This window comes from Elephas maximus, chromosome 2 (genome assembly GCF_024166365.1).
Source record: "Elephas maximus indicus isolate mEleMax1 chromosome 2, mEleMax1 primary haplotype, whole genome shotgun sequence".
NCBI lineage: Eukaryota > Metazoa > Chordata > Mammalia > Proboscidea > Elephantidae > Elephas > Elephas maximus.
In genome coordinates, this window is record NC_064820.1 from 37,278,239 (window position 1) to 37,299,675 (window position 21,437).

The 21,437-nt window shown below is 40.0% G+C and overlaps 1 protein-coding gene across 2 annotated transcripts in view; it reads right to left on the bottom strand.

The window, feature by feature from the left end:
- Positions 1-20,891, bottom strand: part of GOLPH3 (golgi phosphoprotein 3) — a 77,217-nt gene extending 56,326 nt beyond the window's left edge. Inside the window, exon 1 of one of the 2 annotated variants that reach the window (XM_049861802.1) lies at positions 20,400-20,891. In XM_049861802.1, the coding sequence (XP_049717759.1) occupies positions 20,400-20,624 (225 nt within the window). In that variant the 5' untranslated portion in view covers positions 20,625-20,891. The remainder of the gene's footprint in view (positions 1-20,399) is intronic. The other variant, XM_049861810.1, reaches the window with a different exon arrangement.
- Between the last annotated feature and the right edge of the window lie 546 nt (positions 20,892-21,437).

Here is a 21,437-nt window from a genome sequence, read left to right on the forward strand (position 1 = left end):
ATTGCACTTGAATGGAATATTCACTAAGCTCAGCCCAGCAGATAAAGTGCGAGAGGGTCCTGGCTCCTGGTCCAAAGCATCCTCCCTAATGTACTTAACGTGTACTTCTATTAAATCAGTATTTTATTGAAATCACTGGCAAATCTGTTTCCTGTACAGATTGGATGCTCCTTGAGGGTAAGAATATTTTTCTTTGTAACCTTAACACCTAGCATAGAAGCTGGTGCATACAAAGTGTCCAACAGTTGGATTAAACTGAACATATGAATACTGAACACCCTCTAAATCCATCTTGTATAATACCCAACAACCCAGTGCCGTCGAGTAGATTCCGACTCATAGCGACCCTATAGGACAGAGTAGAACTACCCCATAGAGTTTCCAAGGAGCGCCTGGTGGATTTGAACTGCTGACCTTTTGGTTAGCAGCCATAGCACTTAACCACTACGCCACCAGGGTTTCCTTTGTATAATAGAGTATACCAAAAAATCTAGTCCCGTCAAGTCGATGACTCACAGCAACCCTACATGGTACAGACACAAAAGTTAAATGACAATTTTAATTCGGTGAATGAACTGAAATTCATGTTAAGTTCTTAAATATTATTTCTGAGTTTATTAATATGGTATAAAACTGGGAAACAACTGCATTTAAAAAACTCGAACTAGAAAATAAAACCAGAGTAAAAATAACCATTAGCAATTTATATACAGTTCTTTAATTTCCAGTCCCTTCAACAGGTTTTTTCAACAGGGTAGTGGGCAGGGAACACAAAAGTTAGCCTACACATTATCAATCAAAATAAATAAATAAATAACTTTTACCTTAAAACTTAACGAACAATTTCCCAGTGCTGCTAAGCTAAAACGGTCCCTTCTATTACTGAACTACAAGCCAAATTCTATTACAATAATAATTCCTTTCACTGAAAAAGATCTCTAAACCTCAGCAAAGAGCAAACTTATTGCCAATATTGATTGATTTCAGTGTTTCAACTTTTAGACCTTTTCCCCCTAGTCGCCCCCATCAAACTTTTAACATCACAGCTACACTGTACATTTGCTATATGTTTATGTATGTTGTATGTAGATCTATGTTTATACATTAAGAGTAAGATTTTTAAACACACTTCCAGGAACCAATTTTCACTCCCTTGGGGGCAATACTGTCCCCATTAAGAATGCATGATTTATTTAACAGATATTTACTGAGTGGTAGCTATATACCAGGCCCTGAGATATTCAATATTAAAAAAGAAAAAAACACAAGTAGCAACCTAATTTAGTTTTATAGTTACTACAAGAGTTTTGACCCAGAGAAAATGAAATGGACTTGGAAGATAGAGACCTGCTTCCTCATGTTTACACCTAGTCAAAGGCCTGGCACACAGAATGTGCTCAAGGAACACTGATGCATGCATGGAGATCGCTGGAATCCCAATTTTCAGAGGTAAAAAGATGCATAGCAAACCAAAACAGAAAACAGAAACTTAAACTAAAACCAAGGAACAGTTCCTATTCAGTAATTCTTAACCTTTTCTAGTTCATTAAATGCTTTATCTGATGAAAGCTATGACTCCTTCCCAGGAAAATCCACATATACACACACACACAATTTCACAGTTTCTAAACTCCATCTAGTGACTTCAGTTTAAGAACTTTGTAATACGTAAGCCAAACACATTTCAAGTTTAAAAATATGAGTTTATTTTTAAACTTAAAATATAAGTTTTTAAGCTTAAAAATTTATTTACCAGACACATTCTTTTTGGTAATACATGGTATCTTAATATTATTTGCATTCTTGCAGATCAGAGATTTACCAGTGAACAAGAGCTACGGTCTATTTTCTAAGTATTACCTGTACTACCTATATTTAGTAGATTATCATACTGTACTATTCTATCAAAACAGGTTGCACTCTTTCAAGCTTTGTTTCAAGCTTAAAGCCACATTCATTTCAAAATGAAGTCAGGCGTCCTTTCCACCTCTGGCACTCATCACTACACTTCTTGTTAAACAGAAAAAACAGGGGCAAGCACAAAATCTCTGTGATGCTTCAAAAGGAGACTCGCAACATAAAAATCAAATCCCTAAGCAAATATCAAAGGAGCTTTGGTGGCGTGACAGCTAAGTGCTCAGCTGCTAATCAAAAGGCTGGTGACTCAAACTTACCCAGCAGCTCTGTGGGGGAAAGACCTGGCAATTCTGTAAAAATTACAGCCAAGAAAACCCTATGGGACAGTTCTACTCTGTCACGTAGGGTATAACTCTGAGTTGGAACTGATTCTACGGCACCCAACAACAATATAAGCAAACACTGATTAACAGCAACTGAAAAATTACGCTGGTAGAAAGTGGGGAGAGTGTGCACGGATAAAGTAGTATTGAACGAACAGTTTAACAGGACAAGCATGATGCATGAGTAAGGTGATTCTTACTATAATCGTTTATTTCTTTAAATATCAGAAAAAGTCCCAGAATATTCCAAAATCACATCAAAATAATTTCCAAGTATAATTCTGAAAGATAAGTTCAATGAGCCACACTAAGACTCTCAGTATAAAATTAATAAATATCAAATGTTAGTATTACTTATGAGTTCAATCAGTGAATACTATGGCCACATTGTGAAAAAACCCTGAGGCACTGGAAAGTAATTTCAATACTATAAAATCTACTTTAAAAAGTATCAAATAGTTCAACGAATTCCAAAAACTAATTTCTGAGATACGATGTATCTCATATTTGTGTTCCTACCCCTAGAAACGCCTGAAAAAAATGAATCAAAACTCTAAATTGTGAACAATATGAAGAAAATACTACCTGTATTAGAAAAAGAAACACAAAATTCTTTCAAAACTCAGAAGTCTTTATTTTCAATGATTAAAATCTTAGTGTATCTTGACATTCTGAATATTTGCTGAATGAATTTCTTGTTTACAGATGTGACATGCAGAGCATATGTATCACCGCATGTGTAGACAGAAGAATTTCTCTTAAAACAAAGTTATATATCCTGATAAGTATTGTAGTATTTCAAAGTAGTGACCTTGGGAAACTTACTCTAAAATGAAATACATCTTAGTGAATGATTTTTGGAGCCACTTTAAAAGCCACACAAAAGTCAGCTCCATCATTTTGGTTAAATTTAAGTATTTCACCCTAAGTGGGTATCAGGAGCCCTGGTGGCAATAGTTAAGCTCTCTACTGCTAACCCAAAGGTCAGCAGTTCAAACCCACCAGCTGCTCCACAAGAGAAAAACGTGGCAGTCTGCTTCCCTAAAGATTGCAGCCTAAGCAACAGTATGGGGCAATTCTATTCTATTCTACAGGGTCACTAAGAGTCAGAAGCAACCTAATGGCAATGGGTTTTGTTTGGTTTGTTTTTTAAGTAGGTATTATCTCGCTCAAGCATTTTCTACTCATTTTTTAAGATATAGAGTTATTAGGGTTCTTGACTACAAGTATTAGAAACAAGAGAAATTGACTCTGGTCATCTTAAAAAAGAACTTTACTAGAAGGTTCTTAAGAGCGCTGGTAAATACAATGGAAAAGGACCAGCCTCAATCAGCCAGGGAGATGCAGCACAAAGAACCACCTCAGAGAACAGTCAGGTCCACATACCGAAGCTACTCTGAATAGGTAGGTCCCAAAAAAGTCCCCCAAGCTGTTCAGGCTGTTACTCTCTCAAGATTCAAAGCCCCAGAAGAAAAGATCTGATTGGACAAGTCTAAGTCTGGCTGCACCACAAAAGGAAGGGGAAGATGCTTCCACAGGGTATCTGAAGCTACACAAAACAGAACGGAAGACAGTGGTGGAGAGTAAAACAACAAATGTCTGCAACAATACAATCAGAACCACCATTGGGGACGACTGCTTCTCTCGTTTTACATGAGAATTGAGACTCTGAAAGCTTAAATAATTTGTAAAACAAAGGCTACACCTCCGAACAGGACTACAAAGCCTCTTTCCACTTCAGCTATCCCACAGGTATACTCTTGTAAAAGGCAAAGTTTCAAACTGGAGGTACTTGTCTCAGATGTAAGAACGACAAGGCCAACATGCATTCCCAGGAATCAAAAGGTCAGGATGTAAACCCTCTGTTCGTGAGAAGAATGTGTCAAGATGTAAACAATGGCGGGGGGGGGGGAGTGTTCATAACTGCAATCATGTAAAGGAAACCATCTGATGCCACTTGCCTAGGCGGTAACTCACCCTCTACTAGCCAAGCGACAGGCTTTTACATTTCAAACGACTTCAATCTGAAACTAATCTGTAATCAATAATTAACCCTCTGCTTTTCCTCTGTTCTCTACGTTTATAGACTCCTCTCACCCACTTGCTGAAGGGAGGGGTGGTTTGTATTTTTACTTGGCGCTTCCCAGCTGAAGCTATAGTATTCCTCAATATAAACTCTTTCTTTCATTCCTAACAGAATGTGGGTTTTCTTCTTTGACATTTCTGGTGTCAGAAGCAGGGCCTTGAAGGTGCATTATCTTTGATAATCCTCGGGACAGCTAGTCATGGGCGCTTTGGGCTCTTCGCTCCAGTGAATTCTCGGGTGTCATTTAAGGTTTTAAAAAAAAAAAACCTCTAAAATCCAAGCTCCACTCCCTTGCATTGATAGCTCTTCAAGTTTTATTGTGGGTTTGTTTTGGTTCTTGCAAGTAAAAGTTTATTTTGTTGTTACTGTCATTATAAAACGAGGAATGCCATGTCTAAAGGAGATTTGGAGCGATCTTAGGGGACTCCTGCTCACTACATGAACAAGCATTACAGTCCCTTATCATGCATGTTCTTGTATGTCCACCATAACCTCACTCAAGGCAGTCTGGAACAGTAGTCACTTTTGGGTTCCTGTGATCTAAGTGAACCTTTCTACACAGTAAATTAGAGAATGAAGGCTCTTGGGTTAAAAAGTCCTCACTGGTATACTGCAGTCTCTAAGAAACACCAAGACAGTAAAGTTGCTTCACTGCAGGACACTGTGTCTGAATTAACTAAGCAGAATAAAGAATTACAATGTCAAATTCCAGTCCCCATCCTTTCTGCTCCTCTGCCAGCTGCTACCTTTTTACACCCGTTTGCCTTCCTACTCCTGACAGCACTTTATCTGAACTCCCCTTTTTCTCTAAAAAAAAAAACAGCAAATAAACCCTTACCTGAAACATCCTTTAAAATTGGCCCCAGCAGTGATGCTGAAGATTCCCCTCATGGACATACTCCACGGACACATTCAGAATTACACAGCATTGTGAAGATTTTCCTAAACTACATGAGGACTCCTAGAAATTTTCTGAAGAATTTAAAATCCTTGCTCCAGCCTACTCGCCAGGGCTCTCCAACTTCTTCACATGATTACTGGCCCTGGGGAAGCCCAATTATGGCTAGAACAGGCAGAATGGAAAAGACTCCAAGGACAGTTTAGCCTTAAATATTGATAAAATGGCCACCGAGCTGTTGGAATACTCTCAAAAAAAAAAAAAAATACTCTCAGGCCATGAGTAAAAAACTGCTAGAGGCTATCCCTAAGTCCGTTCCTCCACTGATTGACTGCACTAAAATTCACTCTTGTAAACAAAGCAAAAGTGCAAGTTTTTATGATTATCAGACTTAGATGCTCCAAAAGTTTTTCAAACACTCTGGTGTTACTCTGACTGTACCTGGTGCTTCTGGAGCTTTCAATGTTGTTTTCATATCCAATCTTAAACCTGAGATCTCAGCCTTAGTAAAGTGGCATCAATTAGACTGGAAGACAGCTCCTGTTGTTGCACTAACCAACTTAGCCTACATACTTTCCCAAACTCTTGAAGTCAAAAGAATATCTAGGGCTACGAAATTAATAACCCTTCAGCTGCAACAATTGCAATCTCCCAGTCAAACAAAAAATGCTAAGCCTTCCAATAGCACAAAAGCAAGGTATTTGTCACTACTGTATAAAAAAAAAAACAAAACTGGCCATTGGAAAAATGAATGCTGTAAGTTAAAAAATAAGAGACTAACATAGCCCTCCTTTCAAAAAAAAAAAAAAAAAAAACCCTACAATCTGATTCAGAATGACAAAATAGAGGCTTTTCCTGTGATGGCTCTTAATCTGCAAGGAGAAACTACTTATTAACAGAGAACCTTGACAATTTTTTAATTGACACTGGAACCACCCTGTCTGCTATTAACCCCACCTGCTTACAAACACCCCTGCCCAGAATACTAAAACCTCAAAAGTAGTGGGGTCATCAATCAGGAACAAATGTTGATACATTATCAATCTGTTCCAATATCTTGTGGTCCTATTGAAGATTTACATTCTTTTTTGCTCAGTTCTGATACAACTGTCAATCTGTTTGGAAGAGATCTCTTATCCAAATGGAACTGCCATTTGCAATTTAATGAAAAGGGGGAAATACTGAATATGCCTGATAACCCTAAGTCAACAGAGACAGGCTCTGAATTAGACTATATTCAAGAAGAAGAAGCCATTTCCTTCATGCAAGTGCTTGTTATCTCCAAAATTCAACTGAGCCTAGTCCTCTTTCTTCTGACATCTTTTCCCTAGTTCCTGAAACCTTATGAGCTACCACATTCACAGATGTAGGCTGAGTTTTGTCAGCTGAGCCTATTAAAATTCAAATAGATTTTTCTAAACCTCGCCAAAAATTCCCCAGTATCCACTCAAAGGAGAGGCAAAAGGACTAGCTCCCATCATACAAGATTTCCTTTTTAAAGGTTTAATTGTTCCTTTTACCAGTCCTTACAGTACTCCTGTTCTTACAGTCAAAAATAATAATAGGGGATGGAGTTTTGTTCAAGATTTGCACGCAATCAATCGTATTGTCATTCCTAGATTCCCAGTGGCCCTAATCCTCATTTATCATTACTTTCCAATGCCCTTTCAGATGCAACTCATTTTACTGTTGTGGATCCTTGCAGCAACCTTTTCAGTATTCCTGTGCGTTCTTAAAGTCAATTTTTTATTTGCTTTTACCTGGAAAAATCAACAGCTTACCTGGACTGTAATGCCTCAAGGATTTACTGAATCTCCCACCTACTTTTCTGAGATTTGACATAAAAATTTGCAGCCTTTATACTTTATAAATAAATCCACATTGCTGCAATACATTGATGATCTGCTAGTTTGCTCAACCTCCCAGCAAGCCAGCCTTGACAACAGTGTAGCTTTATTAAAACATATGACTGATGGTAGACATAAAGTTTCCAAAGAAAAACTGCAATTAGCTCAACCTTCTGTCAAATATTTGGGCCACCTATTTTCTGCAGAAGGCATCACTACTGATCCTGAACAGAAAAGAAGCTATTCTTGTCTTTCCTATGCCCCAAACAAAGAAACAGCTATGTGGATTTCTAGGACTCTGCAGCTATTGTTGGACCTGGATTACCAACTTTTTCTTTGTTGGCTCAACCTTTACACAAATGTTTAAAAGCCTCTAAACCAGGTTCCTTCCAAATTCCACCAGAAGATCAAGAGGCTGTACATCAGTTAAAAGGGGCTTTAATGAACATGCCGGCTTTAGGTTTTCCTAATTATCACCTAGATTTTTCCTTATTTATACATGAAGTGTCCAGAAACACTTTAGGCATACTAACTCAAAAACATGGAGAACAACAAAGACCTATAGGTTATTATAACCTTCAGCTTGACCCTGCAGCCAGGGAATACCCTCCCTGCCTTAGGGCTGTGGCTGCTATTGCCAAACTAGTGGAAACCACAGCAGTTATGCTGCTAGGAGACTTTTTAGATGTCTATGTGCCCCATGTGGAAACCCTGCTGGCGTAGTGGTTAAGTGCTACGGCTGCTAACCAAAGGGTCAGCAGTTCAAATCCGCCAGGCGTTCCTTGGAACTCTATAGGGCAGTTCTACTCTGTCCTATAGGGTCGCTATGAGTCGGAATCGACTCAAAGGCACTGGGTTTGGTTTTTGGTTTTGGTATGTGCCCCATGCTTTGTCTGCCTTACTTAATTCTTCCTTGATACAACATCTTTCCGCCAGCAGGCTCACCTCCTATGATGTTCTCCTCCTGACTGCATCTAACATTAGACTACATTCCATGGCCTGATTTAAATCCAGCTGCTCTTCTACCATAGCTAATGAAAACTATCCTACATGATTGCCTAGACTTAACTGAGCAATTTTTAATCCCTGGAAAAGAGTTAAGAGAGGCCCAGTTAACTAACCCTGATTTAGTTTTGTTTGTGAATTGTTCCTATTTAAAACCTAATCCTGCTATTCCTCACTATCAAGCGGAATATGCTGTTACAACTTCTACTTAAGTCCTTCAAAGTCAGGCTCTCTCTGAAGCCACTTCAGCTTAACAAGATGAACTGCTCTCGCTAGAGCTTGTAAAAGCTGCTCCAGGAAAATCTGTTAATACCTTTGTGGATAGCAGGTGTTGTTTTGGAATTGTACATGATTTGGGGATGTTATGGAAACAAAGAAAATTTTTAACATCTTTCAAAAAACGCCATTAAAAAAGTGAAGCTTTAATAGCGGACCTTCTAAATGCTATATTACTCCCCTCTAAAATTGCTATGATAAAAATACAAGCTCAGTAACCAAAAGGAGTACCCCAAACTGAAGAAATTAGAGGAAATAATCTTGTTGATATGACAGCCAAATAAGCTGCCTCTCAAATTATCTCTGTACTTATGATAAAGTAAGGGACTTCCCAAATCTGACTATGGGTAACTCCAACCTTCATAAATTAACTTTAGAAAAACTTTTAAGACTTGAATAATTAGCCCAAATGAACGAAATTAAGGCACAGAAAAAGGCGGCTGTCACCAAGATCCTACAACTAAATTGAGGACTGAGCCAAATAAGAAAACTGTCTTATCCAATTTCCTGCATGTTCCTATGATGCAAGTCTCCCATAAAGGTTCCCAAATGGGACAAGATAAAATGATTCAGACCTGAAAAACATACTGGTAGGGAAAGTTCTTCCAGGCTAAACATGTTGCCACATTGTCCTATTTGCCCTTGCTACAATCCCAGAAAACACCATACATTCCTACCTGGACAACACCCTTTACCTTCTGGGCCTATGGTTGAATGGTAGCTAGATTTTACTTAGCTTCCACTCTCAAAAATGGTTATAAATACACCTTCTCCTCACTTACTATCTCTTTATCTGACATTTTGCATTTACAACAATAGTAATGTATCTATTTTGCGCGTTAACATATGTCTGACGGTAGGTAACAAACACCAAGGTGCAAGGCGAGACAAACACTGGCTGCAATGGTGAAGGTTATGTGTCAACTTGGTTGGGCCATGATTCTCAGTGGTTTGGCAGGCATGTGATGATGCAGTCATCATCCATTTTTACGTAACGCCAATTTCACATAATGACCTGGTCTTTGTAGCCTAGCCATGTCCTAAGTGACAAGGGCATCCACTCTTCACTTATCAACACGGTTAGGTTCCAAAGACCAGGTTGTTATGTGAAAATAGGCATTATGCAAAAATGGAGGATTTTTTTTCTGTTTACAGACCATCCGTTTGCCTGATTTAATTTTTATTGTGTTTTAAGTGAAAGTTTACAAATCAAGTCAGTCTCTCACATAAAAACTTATATACACCTTGCTACATATTCCCAGTTGTTCTCCCTCTAATGAGACAGCCCGCACCCTCCCTCCACTCTCTCTTTTCGTGTCCATTCCACCAGCTTCTAACCCCCTCTATCCTCTCATCTCCCCTCCAGAGAGGAGATGCCAACAGTCTCAAGTGTCCACCAGATCCAAGAAGCTCACTCCTCACCAGCATCCCTCTCCATCCCATTGCCCAGTCCAATCCCTGTCTCAAGAGTTGGCTTTGGGAATGTTTCCTGTCCTGGGCCAAGAGAAGGTCTGGGGGCCATGACCACTGGGGTCCTTCTAGAATCAGTCAGACCATCAAGTCTGGTCTTTTTTGTCTGATTTTTTATTTAAAAACTTACAGAGTAACAGCTAAGAGTGTTATTATTCGTATAATATTTTCTAAATTAAAAAAAAAATCATCAGATGGTCTGAAAACAAAAAAAATCACAAAAATAATAACAGCAAAGATGTGTACTAAAAAAAAACTTTTAAATCAATCATAATGACTTTAGAGTCACCCCTAATAGGTAATCTGAAGCCAGACCATCTGCTTATTGGCAAGCTAAGCCATCTGTTTAGTAATGAGGGGGATATAAACCAGAGTACTCTATCTTGTAATTATAAATGTGTTAAAAGTAATCTGTGGAGGCGGGGCCAAGATGGTGGACTAGGTAGACGCTACCGCGGATCCCTCTTGCAACAAAGACTCGGAAAAACAAGTGAATCAATCACATACATAACAATCTACGAACCCTGAACAACAAACACAGATTTAGAGACGGAGAACGAACAATTACGGGGAGGCAGCGATTGTTTTCAGAGCCTGGAGCCAGCGTACCAGTCAGCGGATTTTCTGGAAAAACTAGTTTCCCAGTGATGGCTCGGAGACAGCAGTCCATATCAAACCACATAAAGAAGCAGACCATGACAGCTTCTCCAACCCCCCAAACAAAAGAATCAAAATCTTTCCCAAATGAAGATACAACCCTGGAATTATCAGATACAGAATATAAAAAACTAATTTACAGAATGCTTCAAGACATCAGAAACGAAATAAGGCAAACTGCAGAAAAAGCCAAGGAACACACCGATAAAACTGTTGAAGAACTCAAAAAGATTATTCAAGAACATAGTGGAAAAATTAATAAGTTGCAAGAATCCATAGAGAGACAGCATGTAGAAATCCAAAAGATTAACAATAAAATTACAGAATTAGACAACGCAATAGGAAGTCAGGGGAGCAGACTCGAGCAATTAGAATGCAGACTGGGACATCTGGAGGACCAGGGAATCAACACCAACATAGCTGAAAAAAAAATCAGATAAAAGAATTTAAAAAATGAAGAAACCCTAAGAATCATGTGGGACTCTATCAAGAAGGATAACTTGCAGGTGTCTGGAGTCCCAGAACAGGGAGGGGGGACAGAAAACACAGAGAAAATAGTTGAAGAACTCCTGACACAAAACTTCCCTGACATCATGAAAGACAAAAGGATATCTATCCAAGATGCTCATCGAACCCCGTTTAAGATTGATCCAAAAAGAAAAACACCAAGACATATTATCATCAAACTCGCCAAAACCAAAGATAAACAGAAAATTTTAAAAGCAGCCAGGGAGAAAAGAAAGGTTTCCTTCAAGGGAGAATTAATAAGTTCAGACTACTCAGCAGAAACCATGCAGGCAAGAAGGGAATGGGACGACACACACAGAACACTAAAGGAGAAAAACTGCCAGCCAAGGATCATATATCCAGCAAAACTCTCTCTGAAATATGAAGGCGAAATTAAGATATTTACAGATGAACACAAGTTTAGAGAATTTGCAAAAACCAAACCGAAGCTACAAGAAATACTAAAGGTATTGTTTGGTCAGAAAACCAATAATATCAGATACCAGCACAATACAAGGTCACAAAACAGAATGTCCTGATATCAACTCAAATAGGGAAATCACAAAAACAAACAAATTAAGATTAATAAATAAATAAATAACAATACACATAACAGGGAATCATGGAAGTCAATAGGTAAAAGATCACAATAATCAAAAAGAGGGACTAAATACAGGAGGCATTGAACTGCCAGATGGAGAGTGATACAAGGCGATATAGAACGATACAAATTAGGTTTTTACTTAGAAAAATAGGGGTAACAAATAAGGTAACCACAAAAAGGTATAACAACTCCATAACTCAAGATAAAAGCCAAGAAAAACGTAACAACTCAACTAACATAAAGTCAAACACTATGAAAATGAGGATCTCACAATTTACTAAGAAAAACGTCTCAGCACAAAAAAGTATGTGGAAAAATGAAATTGTCAACAACACACATAAAAAGGCATCAAAATGACAACACTAAACACTTATTTATCTATAATTACCCTGAATGTAAATGGACTAAATGCACCAATAAAGAGACAGAGAGTCACAGACTGGATAAAGAAACACGATCCATCTATATGCTGCCTACAAGAGACACGCCTTAGACTTAGAGACACAAACAAACTAAAACTCAAAGGATGGAAAAAATATATCAAGCAAACAATAAGCAAAAAAGAAGAGGAGTAGCAATATTAATTTCTGACAAAATAGACTTTAGACTTAAATCCACCACAAAGGATAAAGAAGGACACTATATAATGATAAAAGGGACAATTGATCAGGAAGACATAACCATATTAAATATTTATGCACCCAATGACAGGGCTGCAAGATACATAAATCAAATTTTAACAGAATTGAAAAGTGAGATAGACACCTCCACAATTATAGTAGGAGACTTCAACAGAACACTTTCAGAGAAGGACAGGACATCCAGTAAGAAGCTCAACAGAGACACGGAAGACCTACTTAGAACAATCAACCAACCTGACCTCATTGACTTATACAGAACTCTCCACCCAACTGCTGCAAAGTATACTTTTTTTTCTAGCGCACATGGAACATTCTCTAGAATAGACCACATATTAGGTCATAAAACAAACCTTTGCAGAGTCCAAAACATCGAAATATTACAAAGCATCTTCTCAGACCACAAGGCAATAAAACTAGAAATCAATAACAGAAAAACTAGGGAAAAGAAATCAAATACTTGGAAACTGAACAATATCCTCCTGAAAAAAGACTGGGTTATAAAAGACATCAAGGAGGGAATAAGGAAATTCACAGAATGCAACGAGAATGAAAATACTTCCTATCAAAACCTCTGGGACACAGCAAAAGCAGTGCTCAGAGGCCAATTTATATCGATAAATGCACACATACAAAAAGAAGAAAGAGCCAAAAGCAGAGAACTGTCCCGACAACTTGAACAAATAGAAAGTGAGCAACAAAAGAACCCATCCGGCACCAGAAGAAAACAAATAATAAAAATTAGAGCTGAACTAAATGAATTAGAGAACAGAAAAACAATTGAAAGAATTAACAAAGCCAAAAGCTGGTCCTCTGAAAAAATTAACAAAATTGATAAACCATTGGCTAGACTGACTAAAGAAATACAGGAAAGGAAACAAATAACCCGATTAAGAAATGAGAAGGACCACATCACAACAGAACCAAATGAAATTAAAAGAATCATTTCAGATTACTACGAAAAATTGTACTCTACCAAATTTGAAAACCTAGAAGAAATGGATGAATTCTTGGAAAAACACTACCTACCTAAACTAACACATTCAGAAGTAGAACAACTAAATAGACCCATAACAAAAAAAGAGATTGAAACGGTAATCAAAAAACTTCCAACAAAAAAAAGCCCTGACCCGGACGGCTTCACTGCAGAGTTCTACCAACCTTTCAGAGAAGAGTTAACACCACTACTACTGAAGGTATTTCAAAGCATAGAAAAGGACGGAATACTACCCAACTCATTCTATGAAACCACCATCTCCCTGATACCAAAACCAGGTAAAGACATTACAAAAAAAGAAAATTACAGACCTATATCCCTCATGAACATAGATGCAAAAATCCTCAACAAAATTCTAGCCAACAGAATCCAACAACACATCAAAAAAATAATTCACCATGATCAAGTGGGATTTATACCAGGTATGCAAGGCTGATTTAATATCAGAAAAACCATTAATGTAATCCATCACATAAATAAAAGATAAAAACCACATGATCTTATCAATTGATGCAGAAAAGGCATCTGACAAAGTCCAACACCCATTTATGATAAAAACTCTTACCAAAATAGAAATTAAAGGAAAATTCCTCAACATAATAAAGGGCATCTATGCAAAGCCAACAGCCAATATCACTCTAAATGGAGAGAACCTGAGAGCATTTCCCTTGAGAACAGGAACCAGACAAGGATGCCCTTTATCACCGCTCTTATTCAACATCGTACTTGAAGTCCTAGCCAGGGCAATTAGGCTAGACAAAGAAATAAAGGGTATCCGGATTGGCAAGGAGGAAGTAAAGTTATCACTATTTGCAGATGACATGATCTTATACACAGAAAACCCTAAGGAATCCTCCAGAAAACTACTGAAACTAATAGAAGAGTTTGGCAGAGTCTCAGGTTATAAAATAAACATACAAAAATCACTTGGATTCCTCTACATCAACAAAAAGAACACCGAAGAGGAAATAACCAAATCAATACCATTCACAGTAGCCCCCAAGAAGATAAAATACTTAGGAACAAATCCTACCAAGGATGTAAAAGACCTATACAAAGAAAACTACAAAGCTCTACTACAAGAAATTCAAAAGGACATACTTAAGTGGAAAAACATACCTTGCTCATGGATAGGAAGACGTAACATAGTAAAAATGTCTATTCTACCAAAAGCCATCTATACATATAACGCACTTCCGATCCAAATTCCAATGTCATATTTTAAGGGGATAGAGAAACAAATCACCAATTTCATATGGAAGGGAAAGAAGCCCCGGATAAGCAAAGCATTATTGAAAAAGAAGAAGAAAGTGGGAGGCCTCACTCTACCTGATTTCAGACCCTATTATACAGCCACAGTAGTCAAAACAGCCTGGTATTGGTACAACAACAGGCACATAGACCAATGGAACAGAATTGAGAACCCAGATATAAATCCATCCACGTATGAGCAGCTGATATTTTACAAAGGACCAGTGTCAGTAAATTGGGGAAAAGATAGTCTTTTTAACAAATGGTGCTGGCATAACTGGATATCCATTTGCAAAAGAATGAAACAGGACCCATACCTCACACCATGCACAAAAACTAACTCCAAGTGGATCAAAGACCTAAACATAAAGACTAAAACGATAAAGATCATGGAAGAAAAAATTGGGACAACCCTAGGAGCCCTAATACAAGGTATAAACAGAATACAAAACATTACCAAAAATGATGAAGAGAAACCAGATAACTGGGAGCTCCTAAAAATCAAACATCTATGCTCATCTAAAGACTTCACCAAAAGAATAAAAAGACCACCTACAGACTGGGAAAGAATTTTCAGCTATGACATCTCAGACCAGCGCCTGATCTCTAAAATCTACATGATTCTGTCAAAACTCAACCACAAAAAGACAAACAACCCAATCATGAAGTGGGCAAAGGATACGAACACAAATTTCACTAAAGAAGATATTCAGGCAGCCAACAGATACATGAGAAAATGCTCTCGATCATTAGCCATTAGAGAAATGCAAATTAAAACTACGATGAGATTCCATCTCACACCAACAAGGCTGGCATTAATCCTAAAAACACAAAATAATAAATGTTGGAGAGGCTGCGGAGAGATTGGAACTCTTATACACTGCTGGTGGGAATGTAAAATGGTACAACCACTTTGGAAATCTATCTGGCGTTATCTTAAACAGTTAGAAACAGAACTACCATACAACCCAGAAATCCCACTCCTCGGAATATACCCTAGAGATACAAGAACCTTCACACAAACAGATATATGCACACCCATGTTTATTGCAGCTCTGTTTACAATAGCAAAAAGCTGGAAGCAACCAAGGTGTCCATCAACAGATGAATGGGTCAATAAATTGTGGTATATTCACACAATGGAATACTACGCATCGATAAAGAACAGTGACGAATCTCTGAAACATTTCATAACATGGAGGAACCTGGAAGGCATTATGCTGAGCGAAATTAGTCAGAGGCAAAAGGACAAATATTGTATAAGACCACTATTATGAGATCTTGAGAAATGGTAAAAACTGAGAAGAACACATACTTTTGTGGTTACGAAGCGGGGAGGGGGGAGGGAGGGAGGGAGAGGATTTTTTATTGATCAATCAGTAGATAAGAACTGCTTTGGGTGAAGGGAAAGACAACACTCAATACATGGAAGGTCAGCTCAATTGGACTGGACCAAAAGCAAACAAGTTTCCGAGATAAAATGAATGCTTCAAAGGTCAGCGGAGCAGGGACGGGGGTCTGGGGAAAATGGTTTGAGGGGATTTCTATGTCAATTGGCAAAATAATTCTATTATGAAAACATTCTGCATCCCACTTTGAAATGTGGCGTCTGGGGTCTTAAATGCTAACAAGCGGCCATGTAAGATGCATCAATTGGTCTCAACCCACCTGGAGCAAAGGAAAATGAAGAACACCAAGGTCACACGACAACTAGGAGCCCAAGAGACAGAAAGGGCCACATGAACCAGAGACCTACATCATCCTGAGACCAGAAGAACTAGTTGGTGCCCGGCCACAATCGATGACTGCCCTGACAGGGAGCACAACAGAGAACTCCTGAGGGAGCGGGAGATCAGTGGGATGCAGACCCCAAATTCTCATAAAAAGACCATACTTAACGGTCTGACTGAGACTAGAGGAATCCCGGCGGCCATGCTCCCCAGACCTTCTGTGGGCACAGGACAGGAACCATCCCCAAAGACAACTCATCAGACATGAAAGGGACTGGTCAGCGGGTGGGAGAGAGATGCTGATGAAGTGTGAGCTAATTATATCAGGTGGACACTTGAGAGTGTGTTGGCAGCTCTTGTCTGGAGGGGGGATAGGAGGATAGAGAGAGAGGGAAGCTGGCAAAATTGTCAGGAAAGGAAAGACTGAAAGGGCTGACTCAATAGGGGAAGAGCAGGTGGGAGTACGGAGTAAGATGTATGTAAACTTATATGTGACAGACTGATTGGATTTGTAAACGTTCACTTGAAGCTTAATAAAAGTTAATAAAAAAAAAAAGTAATCTGTACTGTAGATTATAAATGTGTTAAAAGTTGATAAAGCCAATGAGAATGAACAATCACCTTACAAAAAAAAGGCCAAACACAAAAGAAAGTACAAAACTGGGCAAAATACATCTGAGCTAAATTCTAAAGTCAGGCTTAGCAGTTACCCCTGAGGAATAAACAGTGACTGGAAAGGAATTAAGTGGGGCTCCTAGAGAGCTGGCCAGGTTGTTTCTTGCTCTAGGTGCTGGTTAAATGGGTGTATTCAGTTTGTGGAACTTCATCACACTTATGATATACAGGCAGTCCCCAGACTATGAAAGAGCTCTGTTTCTAAGTCTGTCTTTAAGTTGAATTTGTACTAATAGGAACGGTTCATATCTAACGTTAGTAAGTCAAATGTTTGTCTTGGTATATAGTGTACCTTTCTATGCATAAAAAACACGAAATACCTCCACATACAATAAAACATCTTTAAAATAATAATACAGTAATAGTAATGTTTTGTTTCGTGTCACAAAGTAACATCCATTTGTTATTACAAACCATTGTACATACCTCAAATTTGTAACATAATGGGCTTTACAAAGACTGGTCCGGAACTACGGGTTATAAATAAGGGTTGTAAGTAAGTCAGATGTTCAAAACCCGGGGACTGCCTGTATGTACTTTTCTGTAGGTTTATTAGTCTTCAATTAAAAAAAATTTGTAATAAGCCATAAAACGTAAATTGATAGTCATAGTTTTTTAAGAAAGTCAAATTAAAATTAATTCTACCAATGAGCAATTCTTATTTTTTGATGGTCTTGATTTCAGATGGTTAGCTTCCATACATATAAATTAAACCCAATATTAATAACCTACCTAATTTTAGAGTTTAGCTTTTAAATATCTTAAGAATATCCAGATATTGTAACGATGGATGCTAAGTTAAAAAAACAAAATTCAAAGAGTAAATTTATTAGGTTATATATTATGGCTAAAGTTTTGTATCCAATTTCTGTGTGGACTTAACCACACAGAAAAGTCTCAAAAACTATTAATATGAATGAGAATAAATGCCTAGGCTCTAGCAATTCCTGCCCCCTAAAAAAAGTGATACAAGTTAAAGACATGGGGGGGGGATACTTCCCCAAAAGAAAAATACATGAATAATTGTACTGAGAGGGCTAGATATTAGTATATAAAGATGTGATGACAGGAAAATATATACATAAGCTAACGTTTAAAACCACAAATCTAAAGCAATGCAAAATTCCAACCTCCTCCTCTTCCCTCTCAACTCCCTGGACTTGTCTGCAAAAAAAAAAAAAAAAGTTCCCTATGTGGTTTCTGAAATCAGCAAGGGTAGCTCAGGATTAGCTAGTCTGGACCTTGGCCATAACATGCAAAGTATAGTGACTCCTGACACAAAATAAACACAACAGATGGTTTTCATTACCTGCACCAAAGAACTATGAATTGTCTCAATTTCATAAGTACCATTAAACTTCAACAAATTCTTTAGATCATCTTCACAAGAACCACAGAAAAACTGTATGTTAATATGCTTTAGCATAAACATTCAGAGTAACATATACTTTAAAAAACAAAAAAAAGTAGTTTCTCACCATAACTTCTCATTTAGTGTGACTCAGAGTGCCAGATGCTAGTTTTTGTTTTGGTTTTGGTTGTTTGTTTTTTATGTTTTCATTTTACACAAACACAGGACTTAACCACACAGAAAAGTCTCAAAAACTGTAAGCCAAAATGTTCACACAGGAATATGGGTGATTTCTTCATTTTCCCTTTTTGTATTTTGTAAAATGTCTGCAGTGATCTGTTACTCTTCTCCCAAAGGAAAAAAAAAAGACTTAAGCAAGTTTATTAGCAAGATTCCAAATTGTGATGCCTAAAAAGGTAAGTTGAATGCTTTTTAAAATCACATTACTAGGAAACTGTAGATCTAGATGCTTTTTCATCCAAAACAGGATAAAGAAATTTCTCATATAGCCTACCTCTTCTCATCAAAACTCAGTAATTAAACAGGTACTGGGCCCCTTTCACAGCCAAGGGGACTGAAATAAAACAACTTTTTTCAAAGTGATTACTAAAGCCAGGGCAAATGGGAAACCGAGATATTGCAAAAGCTCTTCGCATTTCTATCAAGGTAAACTTTTTTCTCAAGTATCAGGAGTCCACAAACAGCCCACGTAATTAGAACTCATCTGTATCTGTCAGGTTTTGATGAATTCAGAAAAAAAAACTAAGTTATTTTACAATACTGAAACTTTTTTGCCCCCCTCCATGAATCTGTAATGCTCTTAGAAATAAAACTTGGGATTACTTTTGAGTTTGACTCTCAGTACCTGCTGTCTGCATTTTCCACGCTGAGATAAAACAAGCTTCTGGGACTACCTCACCATACTCTTCTCTGAGGGTATGCAGATCTGTCTTTAATGACAATCATTTTTGTACATGTAACAAACCAAACCGTTAACTGTTTCACGTATCATTCATTTTTCAACTTTTCCAAACCTATGCGCGAAAATCTTCATAAAATATTGGGGTGAAACTAATCTTTTTTATAGTAAGAACACAAAGAAATATCTTTCACAACTTTAACCTACCTAAAGGCTTTGGGGCAGCGGTTAAGAGCTTGGCTGCTAACCAAAAGGTCTGCAGTTCAAATCCACCAGCTGCTCCTTGGAAACCCTAGGAGGGAGTTCTACTCTGTCCTCTCTAGGCTTGATATCGGTCGGAACTGGCTCGATGGCAGTGGATTTGGTTTCTGGAAACCCTGGTGGCATAGTGGTTAAGTGCTACGGCTGCTAACCAAAGGGTCGGCAGTTCAAAACCGCCAGGCGCTCCTTGGAAACTCTACGGTGGCAGTTCTACTTCGCTATAAGTCGGAATCGACTCGACGGCACTGTGTTTGCTTTGGAGATTTTTCTTTAAAGGCTTTGAGGCCTCTCATCAAATTATAAACATAGCATTTCAAGCACCCTACATAAAAGGCCCTTCCTGAAAATGGCAAGACTTTGAGAATAGTCAACTGACAATTTAAAGGCGCCACTAAAAATAATCTCTCACCGAACGCCAAGTTCACTCAAAAAGTAACTTTCCAGGAGGGTCCACAAGGATTTTGTTTGACTTTTAACTTTACTCAGCAAAATAACTTTTGTCTCCACTACCACTTCACCAAAAATTTTCATAATTGCAACAGTGCGCCTTAATTGGGGGAAAAATTCCCCAGAAAGCAGATCCGTGTACTCCTCCCAGGTCCTCAACCCTGCAAAACCCGTGAGTTGGGGGCGCTGGAGGTTCCAGATGTTTTCACTCTAACCTACAGTCTCCAGGCTGGAGCTGCACCTGGGGTCTACACGGGTTAATCAAGCAGGAAAAAAATCAAGGAGGAAATGCAGACTGCCAGGGTGTCGAAATGAAAGTGTGCCCGTGGAGGGAGGAATGGAAAATCCAAGCAATCTGTACTGGGAGGATGTGGAGAGCACAGGGCCAGTAGAGGGGAAACTAACTCCAACACTCCTCGGGGCAAGTTGGCGCCCCGGCGCGGAACTCGGGAGCGAGACAAGCAGGCGTGCGGGGCCGCAGTGGGCGCCCACCTGGCCCGGGCCCCTGGGGCCGCCCCGCCCTCGCCGTCGCGCCCCTACCTCTCGGTCCTTGAGGCCCAGCAGGAGCACCTCCTCCATCAGGGTCAGCCGCGTTTCCTTGGAGTCGCCCTTGTCGTCGTCGTCCTGCTCGTCGCGGCGGCTCTGCGCGTCGTCCTCGCCGTTGCTACCGCCGCCGCCCGCCGCCCGCTCCTTGTCGGCGGCGTTGCGGGAGGCCTCGGTGCGCCGCTGCACCAGGCCCGAGCTGCGCTGGGTCAGCGAGGTCATGGCTCCGGCCGAGGCGCCGGGCCGAGAGGGACACGGGACCTACCGGGTCTTCCTCCTCTTCCTCCCGCGGCCCTGGACCGCGGCTTCCGTGTTAAACCCGGGCGCTGGAGCGACGTCCGTCGGCAGCGGGGCCGGGGGCAGTCATGGGGAGACGGGCCGGGGCGGGAGCCGGCGGGCCAGCCGTCGGCAAGATTGGTGAGGAGCTCCTTCCTCCCCGCGGTCGCGGCCCCCGAGGCGCCCAAGCTCCGAAGCGGAGGAGGCGGCGGCGCCTTTCCAATATGGCGGCGCTAGCTGACGTCACCGGAGGATGTGGCAGAGTCGGCGCGGGGCGGACCGGACGGAGCCGGAAGCAGCGGGCGGGGACGCGGCGGCGGGCACGGGCGGAGACTCGCCGTAGCTGATCCCCTTCGCGGGCCCTTGGCTCCGGCCCGCGCCTGCCCTTCCCGGCGCGTCCCTTCGCCACCCGACCTGCCATCCCCTACCTGTGACGTGTCCTTCCTGCGCCTGCGCCCGCTCCTCCTCCCCTCACCTCACGGGCTGCGGCTGGCAGACAAGAATGGGGGAGCAAGGGGTGGGCACTGCTCAGCCTCGAGCTGTGCTCTTAGAATCCTGGACACCACAGTCTTCGGTGTTGGGTCCTTGGCCCGGGTGGCAGGGAGCAGGCTTAGCGTCCCCGCGAGATGAACGAAGGGCTTTGCTCGCTGCTGGCGGGGCGAGGAGAGGGCGCACTCTTTGCCCAGACTCTCTGGACCTTCGAAAGGAACACCAGCATATAAAGGGTTTTAGAATGGGATTGTAGTGTGTTCTAGGTGT